Here is a 12,487-nt window from a genome sequence, read left to right on the forward strand (position 1 = left end):
CTTCTAGACTGTGAGTCCATTGTTGGGTAGGGGTTGTCTCTATCTGTTGCCAAATTGTACTTTCCAAGCACTTAGTACAGTGCTCTGCATACAGTAAGCACTCAATAAATACATTGAATGAGTGCATGGAAGGAGTCAGTGGTAAACCTCTTCTGTATTTTTACTCTATGGATACACTACTAGAACGATTGCAGATGGAGGTGGGACATTCTGGGAGAGATGTGTCCATGGCGTCAACAGCATAAGACGAGACAAGGTTCTAGTACAGTCCTCTGCATATAGTAAGCTCTCAATAAATAAAATTGTTTGACTGATTGAGAGTCATCCTGGTAAACTATTAAATGAAGAATTTAATTTGGTGTCCAGGTTCCCTACTGGAAGGTTCTAATACTTTCTGGGGACATAGGCACTCAAATCCAAAAGGATCAATAATTGCACTAAGCGGTTCTTCAGAAAGTGGGAAAGGACTTCAGTCTGGTGCATAAAATATAGTCATGTTCAATCATATTCTTGCCTGCCAGAGAGAGGACAGATGGCAAGGGAGTCGAAGAAATAACACTGGTGTTCACTCATGTTTCATGAAGGAGTCTCCAGCTGTTAGCAGTTAGTACCTCTGACTCTTTTTCAAGTTTATGTTATAAGCAAAAGAGGCCATTCCACCTTTCTGCAGTTGGAGGTTACAACAGCTTGTTTGCATAATTTATCAGTGCTCGATTAAGCATATGCATCTGCTGTTTATTTTGCTTTTTTATGTTAGTTTTACCATTTCATAAACAAGTAACAGATGAGAAGGTAAATGTAAGGAGGATTATCATTGTTCAGTGGAGTGCAGCAATGAACAGGAATAATTTTATTTTTTTCTTCTGTGGTAGCCAACAGATAGCAGGCTATCTTCTTCAAAATGTAAAGTTTCTAAATATCTTCTCCATTGTGTTTTGCAAATCACACACTGCACCAAATATTGGTCATCTGCTTCAGTCTTACATTTTTAGTAGGACCTACATACTTTTTCATAAATAAGAGAGTAAAACATTTACCAGAAATCCAAAGGAGCAAATTAGCCTATCAAACTCAAAATGGCCTCCGTGAAAAAAAAAAATCCTTAAGAACTGTCAGAGATGTTTATTCTTTTACAGCAAAAATTACTTGTAGTATTTGGCATTGGCCACATTTTTCAGTCATTTCCATTAGCCCTTTGAAGTTGACACTCCAACCACCACCACCACTCAAGTCTTTGTAAAATGTGCCACTGATATAGGAATAATATTTCAGAACTCCAGTTTCCACAGGAGAAATTTCTTCTTGCTCTGGAGTGTCGGGGGGGAGGCTCAGGCCTTCCCATTCCATGTACTATGTGAGAAGCAGCGTGGGTCAGTGGAAAGAGCCTGGGCTTGGGAGTCAGAGGTCATGGGTTCTAATCCCGGCTCTGCCACATGTCTGCTGTGTGACCTTGGGCAAGTTAACTTCTCTGAGCCTTTGTTCCCTCATCTGTAAAATGGGGATTAAGACTGTGAACCCCATGTGGGACAATCTGATCACCTTGTATCCCCCCAGTGCTTAGAATAGTGCTTTGCATATAGTAAGTGCTTAACAAATGCCATCATTATGTACTATTTAGCTTCTTATTTTAACATTGTTATTTTGGTTTGTTGAATTTGTCATTTATTGTTATTAGTAATTCATTATTACTGGTCTTTCCTTAACTTATATTTGAGCCCCATCTTTTCTTTAACCCCAAGCTCAGTACAGTGCTTGATTCCAGGTAAGTGCTTAATGAATACCATAACTAACTAATCAAATAGCCAATTGCCAGAAAAATAATATTTTTACTTATCATTTCTGCATCTTGTAGGGAAAATCTGTATGTTCTAACCTTGATCATTTGGTTTCTCCAGCTTCTGCAGCATATAGGGAAAAAGCTAGATGAAAGGTTTTTATGCCAGGGGTTTCACTCAGCATAATTTTAAATTTTAAATTATGGGGCCATAAATGATTGTCCTACTTTTGTGTTAAAAGTACTTGTCTACTTTGTGGGATGTTTTGTACAGATTCTTCACTAAATTATCTTATCTACTGTTGCTAGGCAACATTGTTTGCTTCACAGCATCAGAGAAATAAGAGGGTCAAAGAGAGCAATTCTGTATTATTATCATTTGAGTTACACTAATAAGGTTTGTATTGTATGTCTTAGAATTTTTTTCCTTTTTCTAGGGAATGTCATTGTCTACGGGAATACAATTGACATTTACACCACAGTAGAAACCCTCTTATCTCTTGGAATTAATGGCTCTCGCATACACATCGTCCAACCTCCACTTAGCTCCAACATTACTTGCCTTAACAACTATGCAGTGGAAAAGGCTATTCAGGAAACACTGGAAATGGCTGATGTGACTGTTTATCATGATGCTCTACTTGCACAGTGGAATGAAGGCAGCCACCCGGATCCCATAACATGTGCCTCTTTCACTACACCTACAAAACCATTTAAAATCCAGTGTTCGGTAAGTAATTACCTCTCCATTATTTCTCTGCCCAGAACTCGGCTCTGACTGGACTGTAGTTGAATTAGCTGACAAATTTGGAACCGAAAGATGCAACTTTCCCAGCTAAATTTGAGTCCGATAGTAGGATTGCTTTCTATCCTGTCCTTTCTATCCTATCATTTTAATGTTTAATGTGTGGTAAAAAAAAAAAAAAACCCAGTGTTTGTTTCTGGGGAAATGCAGGAAATGAAGATCTGGATTTCCTACCAAAAGGTGACATGAAAGACCCTCAGTAAAGGACCCTCAGGAAAGTCATTCTGCCTCAAACCCCACTTAATACTTGCTCCAAGTCCCTCTCTGCCCCTCCCTTCCACCAGACCCCTCAAAACCAAATATGGGGGCCACAGGACATGAAGAAGACTTGGAAGAAGTTATTCTTCACAAAGATGGGCAACAACTCTAGCTGAGTCCTTGGCCACATGGGGATCGGGTGAGAGGGAAGGGAGGAGATTTAGAGAGGAAACCTGGTGCCTTGGACATCTTGATGAATATTTCTCTTCAATCAATCAATCAATCGTATTTATTGAGCGCTTACTGTGTGCCGAGAACTGTACTAAGCGCTTGGGAAGTCTACTCTTCCTATTCTACTTGCATACGTTGAAGCAGCAGTTGGAAAGAACTCAAGGCATTCCCATTGGGGCTGTCCTTGGGAGTCTAGTATTATTATTATTGCATTTGTTAAGCACTTACTATGGGGTAAGCACTGTACTAAGTACTGGGATAGATATGAGGTAATCATGTCGGACACCGTCCGCATGGGGCTCAGAATCTAGGTGGGAGGGAGAGTAGGATTTAATCCCCATTTTTCAGATGAGGAAACTGAGGCACAGAGAAGTTAAGTGACTTGCCCAAAATCTCACAGCAGACAAGTGGTAGAGCTGGGATTAGGACCCAGGTCCTCCGAATCCCAGGCCTGTGCTCCTTCCATTGGTCCATGTTCATGATCATGGGTAGCATGAGAACAGTGCTCAGAACAGTGCTCGGCACATAGTAAGCACTTAACAAATACCATTATTAGTAGTAGTAGTATTATAGCAAATAGCACATTGTGGATTTGTTTTTCTTGTAGTCCTCAGATAGTCACATCTCAACCTGATTTCAGGGGCTGTGCAATGCAATTAGGGCCAAATCTGGGACCAGCCAGTAGCTCCATAGATAGAAATATACGCAGAAAAGGCACAGCTAAGGTTTGAGAGGACGCATTTGCCTTGGTTAATTAACTGGATGAAAGGAACTTGGGGAAGCTAGGTTTTCTCCTGTCCTTCCTATTTTTGAAGATGATGATACCGATGATACTGATAGAGAAGCAGTGTGGCTCAGTGGAAAGAGCTCGGGCTTTGGAGTCAGAGGTCATGGGTTCAAATTCCAGCTCTGCCAATTGTCAGCTCTGTGACTTTGGGCAAGTCACTTCACTTCTCTGTGCCGCATTACCTCATCTGTAAAATGGGGATTAAGACTGTGAGCCCCCCATGGGACAACCTGATCACCTTGTGATCTCCCCTGCACTTAGAACAGTGCTTTGCACATAGTAAGTGCTTAATCAATGCCATCATTAATTAACTAATTAATGGTTGAGAAGCAGCGTGGCTCAGTGGAAAGAGCCTGGGCTTTAGAGTCAGAGATCATGAGTTCAAATCCTGGCTCTGCCAACTGCCAGCTGTGTGACTTTGGGCAAGTCACTTCACTTCTCTGTGCCTCAGTTACCTCATCTGTAAAATGAGGATTAAGACTGTGAGCCTCCCGTGGGACAACCTGATCACCTTTTAACTTCTCCAGCACTTACAGCAGTGCTTTGCACATAGTAAGCACTTAATAAATGCCATCATCATTATTATTATTATGGTGAATGTGGGTGTGAATGTGTCTGGAAAGGGCTGAAAGTCCAGATCACCCTGGGCCCACCCAAAGACTGCCCACTTTTGCGTTGTTGTGCTGTACAGACACACACTCCATGCCCTTAATTCGCTCCACCTTACATTCTTGCTCCTCTCAAGTGAACTTTTTATGTCACACTTGCCTCTCCCATCTTTGTTCCTCTCTCACACTGGTTCCTCAGATTGAATCTCCCTTTCTCAAATCTGGCAGACTACACTGGTCCCCACAGTCAGTGCCCTTCTAAAATCCCTCCTCCACCAACAAGACTTCCCCAGCTATTTCCCATTACTTCAAATCCTACATACTCACTAGCAATCTCCAGCTCTTGGGCACTTATTTCTATCCATTCTGAGCACTTTTTTACATATGTTATTCAAATGTACACTCAATTTCATTAGTCTACTGGAAAATATTTTAATTTCTGTCTCCCACTTTAGAATGAAAGACCCTCTAGACTGTAAGCTCAGTATGAGCAGGGAACGTGTCTCCTAACCATTCACTTGTACTCTCCCAAGCACTTAGTATAGAGCTCTGCATACAGTAAGTGCTTAATAAGTACCACTGATGATATTGGAGATGACCCATGTGACCAGGGACTATGTTACTCCCCTGTTTTGTGTTTTCCAATGGCTTAATACAGTATATTTGACCCATCGGTGCTTAATGCTACAAATAATAATAATAATAATAATAATAATAATGGTATTTGTTAAGCACTTACTATGTGCCAAGCACTGTTCTAAATACTGGAGTAGATACAAAGTTATCAGGTTGTTTCACATAGGGCTCACAGTCTTATTCCCCATTACATTCCTCTGTGACAGATAACGTAACTGAGGCCCAGAGAAGTTAAATGACTTGCCCAAAGTCACACAGCAGACAAGTGGCAGAGGCGGGATTAGAATCCACGACCTCTGACCCCCAAGCCCATACTCTTCCCACTAAGCCACGCTGCTTCTCTACAAAGTAAGAAGCTCACAATCTAAAGGAGAAGACAGCCAGACAAACATGTTTACATATGGTGTAAGAGGATATGACAAGAAGTAGTGCAAATAGATCGAATGAAATGGCAGAATAAATCATTGAATTAATAAATAATACCATGTTTTCATGGTATTCGATTATCTTGAACCCACCCCAGCATTAAATAAAGTGCTTGGCACCTAGTAAACAATAAATAACATAATTAATTAACTCATTAATACACATATGAAATATGCTGAGGTAGGGATAAGAGAAAAAGCTTAAGTTCTAAGAATAACTGCTGGGTTGTCATGACTGACATGACTGAAGGTGTCCCACTTGCATAACATCGCTAAAATCTGCCCTTTCTTCTCCATCCAAACTGCTACCACATTAATACAATCACTCATCCTATCCCATCTGGATTACTGCATGAGCCTCCTTGCTGACCTCCCGGCCTCCTGCGTCTCTCCACTCCAGTCCATACTTCACCCTGCTGCCCGGATCATTTTAAAACAAAAACATTCAGGACATGTCACCCTACTTCTCAAAAAACTCCGGTGGTGTCCATCTACCTCCGCATCAAACAAAAACTCCTCACCATTGGCTTTAAAACACTCCATCACTTTGCTGCATCCAGAAGCAGTGTGGCTCAGTGGAAAGAGCCCGGGCTTTGGAGTCAGAGGTCATGGGTTCAAATCCTGGCTCCGCCAATTGTCAGCTGTGTGACTTTGGGCAAGTCACTTCACTTCTCTGGGCCTCAGTGACCTCATCTGGAAATTGGGGATTAAGACTGTGAGCCCCCCGTGGGACAACCTGATCACCTTGTAACCTCCCCAGCGCTTAGAACAGTGCTTTGCACATAGTAAGCACTTAATAAATGCCATTATTATAATTATTATTATTACCTCACCTCACTTCTCTCCTGCTGACCCCTCACCCACATCCTGCCTCTGGCCTGAAATGCCCTCCCTCCTCAAATCCTCCAGACAAGCACTCTCCCCGATCTTCAAAGCCTTATTGAAGGCACATCTCCTCCAGTAGGCCTTTTCCCATTAAGCCTCCCCTTTCCTCTTCTCCCACTCCCTTCAGCATCACCCTGACTAGTTCCCTTTGTTCTTCCCCACTTCCAGCCCCACAGCACTTATGTACAGATCTGTAATTTATTTATTTATATTAATGTCTATCCTCCCCCCCGACCTCTAGACTGTAAGATCTACAGGGAATGTGTCTGTTTATTATTGTATTTTAAAAATAATGATGGCATTTATTAAGTGCTTACTATGTGCCAAACCCTATTCTAAGCACTGGGAAGGTTATAAGGAGAACAGGTTGTCCCACGGGGGGCTCACAGTCTTAATCCCCATTTTACAGATGAGGTAACTGAGGCACAGAGAAGTTAAGTGACTTGCCCAATGTCACACAGCTGACAATTGGCAGTCGGGCTTTGAACCCATGACCCCTGACTCCAAAGCCCGTGCTCTTTCCACTGAGCCATGCTGCTTCTCTCCCAAGTGCTCAATACAATGCTCTGCAAACATTAAGCACACAATAAATATGATTGAATGAATGAATGAATGAAAGTTGTGATTTATTCAAGGAAGGTTTCCTGGGGAAGGTGGGATTTTATGAGGACTTTGAAGATGGGGAGAACTGGTCTAATAAATTATGGAGGTGTGTGGGGGTAGGTGGTCCCAGGATTGTAGAACAACTCTCGCAGAGGGATAGATGCTAGAAAAATCAAGAACAAGTGTTCAGTTGGTTGCAGTATGGCCTAGTGGAAAGAGCCTGGTCCTGTGAGTCAGAGGATCTGGATTCTAATCCTGACTCTAGCAACTGCTAACTGTATACAGAGCACTGTACTAAGTACTTGGGAGAGTACAGTACAGTAGAGTTGGTAGACATGACCCCTGCCCTCAAGAAGCTTACTGTCTAGAGGGAAGACGGACATCAGTAGAAATTACAGATAAGTATGTAAATTCTGTGGGTCTGAGGCTGTTCAAGTTTTTAAGAGTTCCAGATTCAAATGCATTTGTAACACAGAAGGGATAGAGAGACGGGGAAATGAGAACTTTGTTGGGGAAGACCTCTTGGAGGAGATGTGATTTTAAAAAAAGCTTTGAAAGTGGGGAGAACTGTGGTCTGTCACATATGAAGTGGGAGGGAGTTCCAGGCCAGAGGGTGGACGTGAGCAAGGAGTCAGTGGCAAAATAGATGAGACTGAGGTACAGTGAGTAGGTTGGCATTAGGGGAACAAAGTGTGTCGGCTGGTTTGTAGCAGGAAATCAGTGAGGTAAGTTGGGAGAGAGCAAAGTGATTAAATGCTTTGAAGCTGATGGTAAGGAGTTTCTGTTTGTTGTAGAGGTGGATGGGCAACCACTAGAAGTTCTTGAGCAGAGGGGAGATGTGGACTAAATCTTTTTTTAGAACAGTGCTCTGGGCAGGAGAGTTAAATGGACTGTAGAAGGGAAGACAGGATGCAAGAAGATCAGGGAGGAGGCTGATGTGATATTCACGGTGGGATGTAATAAGTGCTTGGATCAGTGCAGTAGCAGTTTGGATAGAGAGGAAAGGGAGGCTTTTAGTGATTTTGTGAAGGTTTTGAACCGACAGGAGTAGGTGACATTGAATAGATGGGTTGAATGAGAGAGCTGAGTCAAGGAAACTGCCAAGATTAAGGGCTTGGGAGACAAGGAGGAGAGTGGTATTGTCTACAGTCATGGGAAAGATAGGGGAAGATGTGGCTTCTAAAACGTTTCCTCTACTCACTTCTTTTAGGGTGCAACTCATCATATAGCGGGTGTTTGGAATCCAAGTTGAGAGCAGTTCCAGAATTTTGTAGAAATTTTTTGGGCAGCCAAATTTACTAAGCGGTTAGCAGTTTGATCTACTGATCAACCAATTGATGAACGGTATTTATTGACCACCTACTGGATGCAGAGAGCACGGTACTAAGTGTTCGGGAGAGTAGCATAGAGTTGGTAGAAATGATATGATGATATCAAATATGACTTGCTGGCATTAAGTGCTCTGTAAGATCTCTAAAAGCTATATGGAAGTTTCAGTGTATATAGTGCCATTCAGTTTCTTTGTTGATGTGGCTCTCTCTCTCTCTCTCTCTCTAATGTGCATTTCATACTGGAGAAAATTTCTACAATGTGATCAACAAAACACACATCAACTTACACTCAAAGGTTTTCTGAAGGCTTCTGTGGGTCAAGGTTTATCAAACTAGAATGCCAACAAGACATAATAATAATAATGCCATTTATTAAGCTCTTACTATGTGCAAAGCACTGTTCTAAGTGCTGGGGAGGATACAAGTTGATCAGGTTGTTCCACGAGAGACTCACAGTCTTAATCCCCATTTTACAGATGAGGTAACTGAGGCACAGAGAAGTCAAGTGACTTGCCCAGAGTCACACAGCTGACAAGCGGTGGAGCTGGGATTTGAACCCATGACCTCTGACTCCCAAGCCCGGGCTCTTTCCACTGAGCAACGCTGCTTCTCTATCCGAGGACATCCGGGGTCCTTGACACCGTATAAGTTGAAGAAGTCCCAGGTTTGGTGGCGGTCTGTAAATTGAAGAACTCCCGCAGATTGCTCGTGTTTCTTTTGTTTTTCAGGCGTTCATCAGCTTCTATGAGAAAAACGTGGATTTTGAGACTTTCAAAGCCCTGAATGATGCTTGTCTTGTCTATGACGGGAGACTGGTGATTGACACCAATTTCCACACCAACGATGTTACCATCAGAGCTGCGGGCCCCCTCACTAAGTTCTCCAATAGGTATTATGCGAATGAGTGGACCCACAGCAGATTCAATTCCAAAGAGATCGGTTTCCAGCTCGCCGCGGCCATGCTGAATATGTTTGACCCAACCCTGGACCCAGTGATGGAGTGCCCGTGTGATCTGGACAAACTCATCCCTATCTATAAGGGAGCTAAAATTCAAGGTTTGTAAATGTGTGTGTGTGTGTGTGTGTGTGTGTGTGTGTGTGTGTGTGTGTTGTAAGAACATACAAATGACTGCAATTTCCTCTCCTCTTTCTAAGCCATTCTAAACAGCATCCTCTCCCAGAAGGCATTTTCTGATTATAATTCCCCTTACAGTTTCCCCTCAGCCATCTCAGCAGTTCTTTGAACTTATCAGCATCACCGGTGGTCTTTATCGAGCACTTTCTATGTACAGAGCACTGTCCAAGCGCTTAGTACAGTGCTCTGCACACAGTAAGCACTCAATAAATACGAATGAATGAATGTACTAAGCATTTGGGAAAGTACAAAACAACAGATTTGGCAGAGTTTACAGACTTATCTGTTTGTTGTTTGTCACCAAAGTGCCCAGTACATTCATTCATTCATTCAGTCAGTCGTATTTATTGAGGGCTTACTGTGTGCAGAGTACTGTACTAAGCGCTTGGGAAGTACAAGTTGGCAACATATAGAACATTGCTCTGCACTCCATCAAATGCTCAGAACAGTGCCCTGTCTACAACAGGTGACAAGCTCACTGCTCTACTCACAGTATGTGCTCAGTAAGATGTGCCCCAGATTGCAACCACCCTTCAAGACTTGGAACCCAGGGGATATATGTGTTGCTCTATTTATTGATTTGCTTAGCCCAAGAAAGCCCCACCCTGGCATTACGTCTTCTAGACTGTGAGCCCGCTGTTGGGTAGGGACCGTCTCTATATGTTGCCAACTTGTACTTCCCAAGCGCTTAGTACAGTGCTCCACACACAGTAAGCGCTCAATAAATACAATTGAATGAATGAATTACGTCCAATCATTGTGGGTACGACAGTTCTCTTGCTTCACCTCTCTTTCCCCTGCCTTCTCTCTGCCTTCCCCTTTTTCTCAGCCACTTTCTTCTTCAGCCACACTCCAGACCTGCCACACTCCATTTTTCCTCAGTCCTCTGTTTCCTGCCTCTGGGATCCATTTTTTCTTTGTTAGAACTTTATTCATGTAATTGTATTTATTGAACACTGACTGTGTGCAAAACACTATACTAAGCGCTTGGGAGAGTACACTAGGACAACAAACAGACGTATTCCCTGCCCACAATGAGCTCAGTCAGAGCAACAACGGGAAGCAGTGTGGCTCAGTGGAAAGAGCCCCGGCTTTGGAGTCAGAGGTCATGGGTTCAAATCCCTATTCCACCAATTGTCAGCTGTGTGACTTTGGGCAAGTCACTTTACTTCTCCGGGCCTCAGTTCCCTCATCTGTAAAATGGGGATGAATCCTGTGAGCCCCATGTAGGACAACCTGATTACCTTGTACCCCCCACCCTCCAGTGCTTAGAACAGTTCTTTGCACATAGTAAGCACTTAATAAATGCCATTATTATTATTATTATTATTATTATTATTATTAACAAGGGAGCACAAAACGAATGCCTTTGCCCCTCCCTGAAACCAGCCTGTTCCCGTAACTCCTAAAATGTCAACCCACTTTTCAGGGCCCCGGCCTCTCCAGATCATTCCATCTCCTTCATCTCCTTCATCTTATCGTCTGGTGACAATGTGAGTGCCAGTGACTCTCCCAGTGACATTCAGTTCTCTGTGTTTTATGGCAGGAGGTCGCCTTCCTGGAGGTTACGATTACTTGCACATAGCCAAACCTGGAATCCCTACACCCTTAGAGGTGCAGATCACTCAGCCTAACTTTGTGAGTATCAACACGGCATTGCCCATCCAGCAGGCCATCTAGCAGAGTTCCCATGCAGATCCTTGGGTTTCAGCGCTTCCCTGGTCCAAAAGACACAGTCAAAGGGGAGCCTGCTAATGGGCCCCCCTCCCTCCGGGAGCTCCGGAAAAGGAAGAGGGGGCAGAGGATACGCTGGCCCAAGACCAGGTCAGCGAGAAGGGAGTCTGAGGTGAAGGAGGAGGGTGGCTGACAGGTCGGGTTCAAATACAGTTTACTCTTTATAGTTCTCAGAGAGTTTGGTAGATCAGCTGGTCACAAACAGAGTTGGGAGTACCACTCAGCATCCTGTTTTCAGCTCATTGCCCTCTTCAAACAACAGGCTATTTGGCCTCGATGACCTTAACTGTCAATTGAGCCATATTTTCCTGATTTTCAGCTGCCCCTTCATTGCCTTTCAACTCGCTCCCCACTTGCTCCTCATTTTCCTTTATCGTGTGCCACTTCACCCCCATCCTGACAGACAATAAAATGAGTTACAGATAGGGGAAATGGCAGAGTAGAAGGATACGTCTGCAAGTACTGAAGCCGGGGATGGGGTGAGGATAGTAACAATAATAATAATGGCATTTATTAAGTGCTTACTATGTGCAAAGCAGTGTTCTAAGTGCTGGGGAGGTTACAAGGTGATCAGGTTGTCCCACGGGGGGCTCACAGTCTTCATCCCCATTTTACAGATGAGGGAACTGAAGCCCAGAGAAGTAAAGTGACTTGTCCAAAGTCACACAGCTGACAATTGGCAGCGCCAGGATTTGAACCCCTGACCTCTGCCTCCAAAGCCTGGGCTCTTTCCACTGAGCCACGCTGCTTCTCATGGATCAAAGTGCTTAAGTGGTACAGACCTAACGGGGAGGGCAAATAGGGTGAGGAAAAGAGGGCTTTGTCAGGCAAGGTCTCTTGGAGGAGACATGACCCTGTAGATGAGGAGAGTGGTGGTCAGTTGGATATAAAGGGAGAATTCCAGGCCAGAGGAAGGTGGTGGGCATGGGGTTGGCGGTGATACCGATGCCAATAGTGAATATTGACTAAGTGGGACCCTCCACAGAAAGGAAACTGATTTTACCCTCACTGCCTGATTTCCATTTTAAAACTGCTGCTGATTGCCTTGAGGCCTCCTCTGACTCCTTTTTCGTCCAGGACACCATGGGCACCAATTCTCTTACTGGCTAGCGGAGGACTTGCTTGCTTCTGTGAGCCAGGGAGAGGCAAGTGGGAGCCATTATTACACTCACACCCTGGCCCCTGCCCTTCAGTATGAGTTCAGCTGGGCAGCCTGGAGTAGACTAAACAACCACAAACCAGTCATAGATGTATCGAGCATGGGGTGGCCCAGAGATAAGTGTTCTGGTCTAATGCAAGTGCACTGTATGTTGATCAATCAATCAATCATATTTA

The 12,487-nt window shown here is 43.7% G+C and overlaps 1 protein-coding gene across 1 annotated transcript in view; it reads left to right on the forward strand.

Moving 5' to 3' along the window:
* CFAP61 (cilia and flagella associated protein 61) overlaps positions 1-12,487 on the forward strand; it is a 389,026-nt gene that overhangs the window by 299,657 nt on the left and 76,882 nt on the right. The window contains exons 21-23 of the mRNA XM_038744718.1: positions 2,212-2,504; positions 9,012-9,339; positions 10,965-11,056. Of these exons, the coding sequence (XP_038600646.1) occupies positions 2,212-2,504; positions 9,012-9,339; positions 10,965-11,056 (713 nt within the window). The remainder of the gene's footprint in view (positions 1-2,211; positions 2,505-9,011; positions 9,340-10,964; positions 11,057-12,487) is intronic.

Source organism: Tachyglossus aculeatus, chromosome 1 (genome assembly GCF_015852505.1).
Source record: "Tachyglossus aculeatus isolate mTacAcu1 chromosome 1, mTacAcu1.pri, whole genome shotgun sequence".
In the NCBI taxonomy this organism is placed as follows: domain Eukaryota; kingdom Metazoa; phylum Chordata; class Mammalia; order Monotremata; family Tachyglossidae; genus Tachyglossus; species Tachyglossus aculeatus.